The 2,525-nt window shown below is 39.7% G+C and overlaps 1 protein-coding gene across 1 annotated transcript in view; it reads right to left on the bottom strand.

Moving 5' to 3' along the window:
• Nucleotides 1-263: 263 nt before the first annotated feature.
• ACOT12 (acyl-CoA thioesterase 12) overlaps nt 264-2,525 on the bottom strand; it is a gene marked incomplete at both ends in the record, with an annotated part of 10,680 nt that continues 8,418 nt past the window's right edge. The window contains 3 exons of the mRNA XM_009070462.1: nt 264-347; nt 1,752-1,806; nt 2,248-2,303. Of these exons, the coding sequence (XP_009068710.1) occupies nt 264-347; nt 1,752-1,806; nt 2,248-2,303 (195 nt within the window). The remainder of the gene's footprint in view (nt 348-1,751; nt 1,807-2,247; nt 2,304-2,525) is intronic.

A 2,525-nucleotide genomic window follows, 5' to 3' on the forward strand; every position in this document is an offset into this window, starting at 1 on the left:
AAGGTCCAGAAGACCTGAAACATTTAGTGCTTAAAACCTCGCTCCAACAGTTCCATGTCCTTCTTATGCTGAGGACACCAGAACTGTGTGCAATATTCCAGGTGGGTCTCACAAGAGCAGAGTAGAGGGGAAGAACCACCTCTTTTGACCTGCTGTCTACACTCCTGTGGCTGCAGCACAGGACTGGAATGGCTTTCTGGGCTGAGTTCACACTGCAACTCATGGGGAGCTTCTCATCCACTGTCAAATAATGATACACTTACATCATCCAGTGTCTTGGTTATTTCCCACCCTGGTTTTGCTGCCAGGTGTGTCAGTGCAGCCACATTGCTGTAACTCAGGTATGCCTGAAATGTAAGACACATTTCTGAAAACAAAGGGTAAAAGCACATTTCACTAAGCACTGCAGAAATTAGATGCTCTTTTTTTTTTTTGCTCTTTTCCTCCTACCATTACCCCTCATCTGCAAACAAGTGTTTATTTTCCTTGTAAGAGAAAACATAGCCCAGTAGTTTCTGAATTTAACATTTCCAATAGCTGGATTATGTGCTCACATGGCTGTTGGCAAAACTACCTTAATTAAACAACAAAATAATTTCAGCTCATCAAATTATAAAGCAATACAGGAAAACTATGATCACCAGGGAGATAATACAGGTAACCACTCAGACCACTATATTAATGGCTTTGTGCATGTTCCTCCTAAGTAATTAGAATCCACCAGAAAATTAACCTCTTCTTTGCTATTAAGCTGTAGTCCCTCTTGGCAACTGTTTTGCACAGCAGGCTCAGAGCAGGGGAAGTGCAAATAGATCCACTCTTTATGCTTGGCTACAGTGGATGGTCTTCTCATTTAGCCACTGTATAAAGAGAATTAAACCTTAGAGTCTTTAATAACAGGGTTTTAATTAAATAATAAACAAATCTTAGATCATTGTGTACATATTATGCTTTGCAGGGAAATAAAATGCTGCTTCAAAGGATGGAAATGTCTCTGTTAACAGCAAAGCACTTCCTGCATTTTAATTCTCCACTGTTTATTTCTTCATGTGATGGAAAGAGACCCAGTAAAGTTTCTGTGATGCTCTGAGATCCTAAAGTCAAGGAAAATTCAGCCACAAAAAACTGGACACTGAAACAACATTTAGGGTGGCTATAAATCCACCTAAATTCAGGTTCATCACTGTCTCGTTCATGACAAAGGTACAGCCATAAACATGTCAGTCAGTGCAAAGTATCTAGGAACAAACACAAGATTTCTCCTCTCTTTCCCACAGAAGTAAAGTTTTTGCTGTTCCACTCTTCATCTCTCTGTTGGTATCTCTCCTCCCACTTATAGCACTTACTAAACGGTTTCCTCACAGCAATTTAGGACAAATGCAGTGCTGGATCAAGGGGGAAAAAAGGCCCCAAAACTAACTCCAAACTAATTCCTCTGCAGCCTTTTTAACACTAAGATATAAACCTGCAGATCTCCCAGCTCAGCTGCTTGAGGGACCACATGTTAAATGCATCTCTCTTAAAGGCATTCCTTCACCTTTTATATCAGCCTTACTCTTATATCAATAATAAGCATCTACTCTCCTTTTTTTTAGAAGAAAACTTCACTGTGTTACACATTTTTCAACACCTCATGACCATCATAACACTCCAGTACAGAGAATCTGCCTGGGGAGCTGCTATCGCTTGGAAAGGTATTTTACACACCAAAAAAAGACACAATTACACCTTTTTATGCACCTACAGGTTACCTGGTTGCTACTCTCCCAGGATTCAGGTTTGTCCCCTTTGGCAGACATGCATTTTCTGGAGCATAATTGGAAAGGAAAACAAGAGCATGAATTGGTTCTGTTCACTTCTATATATGCTAGAAACAATCACTTCTATAGACTTAACTGGTTTCTAAATACAGGCAGTGGTAGTGTAATAGATCATTATCATCATCGTATTTACACCAATACAAATATTGGTAATACACCAATTCTGGTGGCAAGACAGATTTGCAATCACTCATTTTCCTTCCCAAGAAAAGATGAAGGAACAAAACAACCTCTAGAGCAACGTAATTTTGAGACAAGTAACCTCTAAGCAATTCCAGTGCAACTGGCTTGTTTGGAAATTTAGGTCATATAACAGTCACATATTTTAGAGAGACTTTGAATACACAAGCAAATATGAGGGTTTTTTTGGGATATGTTATAAAACTCAGTTTTCAGCATCAAGTTCCTCTTGCAACTCCAAATCTACCTGGTCAGGTGCATCCTCCTTCGGGCAATCGCTCCGTGGTATCTCCTCACTCCATCCTTCACCAAAAGCAAACCAGACAGTAACACAAGAGATTATTTTAGGACAAAAAAGACAGCTAAAAGTTATTTATTACAGGTGGACAAACACCAGAGAAGTATTATAGTCAATCATAGAAACATAGAATCACAGAATCAACCAGGTTGGAAAAGACTTCCAAGATCATCAAGTCCAACCCTACCGTGGTTACCAGACCATGGCACTAAGTGTCACATCCAGTC

Source organism: Acanthisitta chloris, unplaced genomic scaffold, assembly GCF_000695815.1.
Source record: "Acanthisitta chloris isolate BGI_N310 unplaced genomic scaffold, ASM69581v1 scaffold3010, whole genome shotgun sequence".
Lineage (NCBI taxonomy): Eukaryota > Metazoa > Chordata > Aves > Passeriformes > Acanthisittidae > Acanthisitta > Acanthisitta chloris.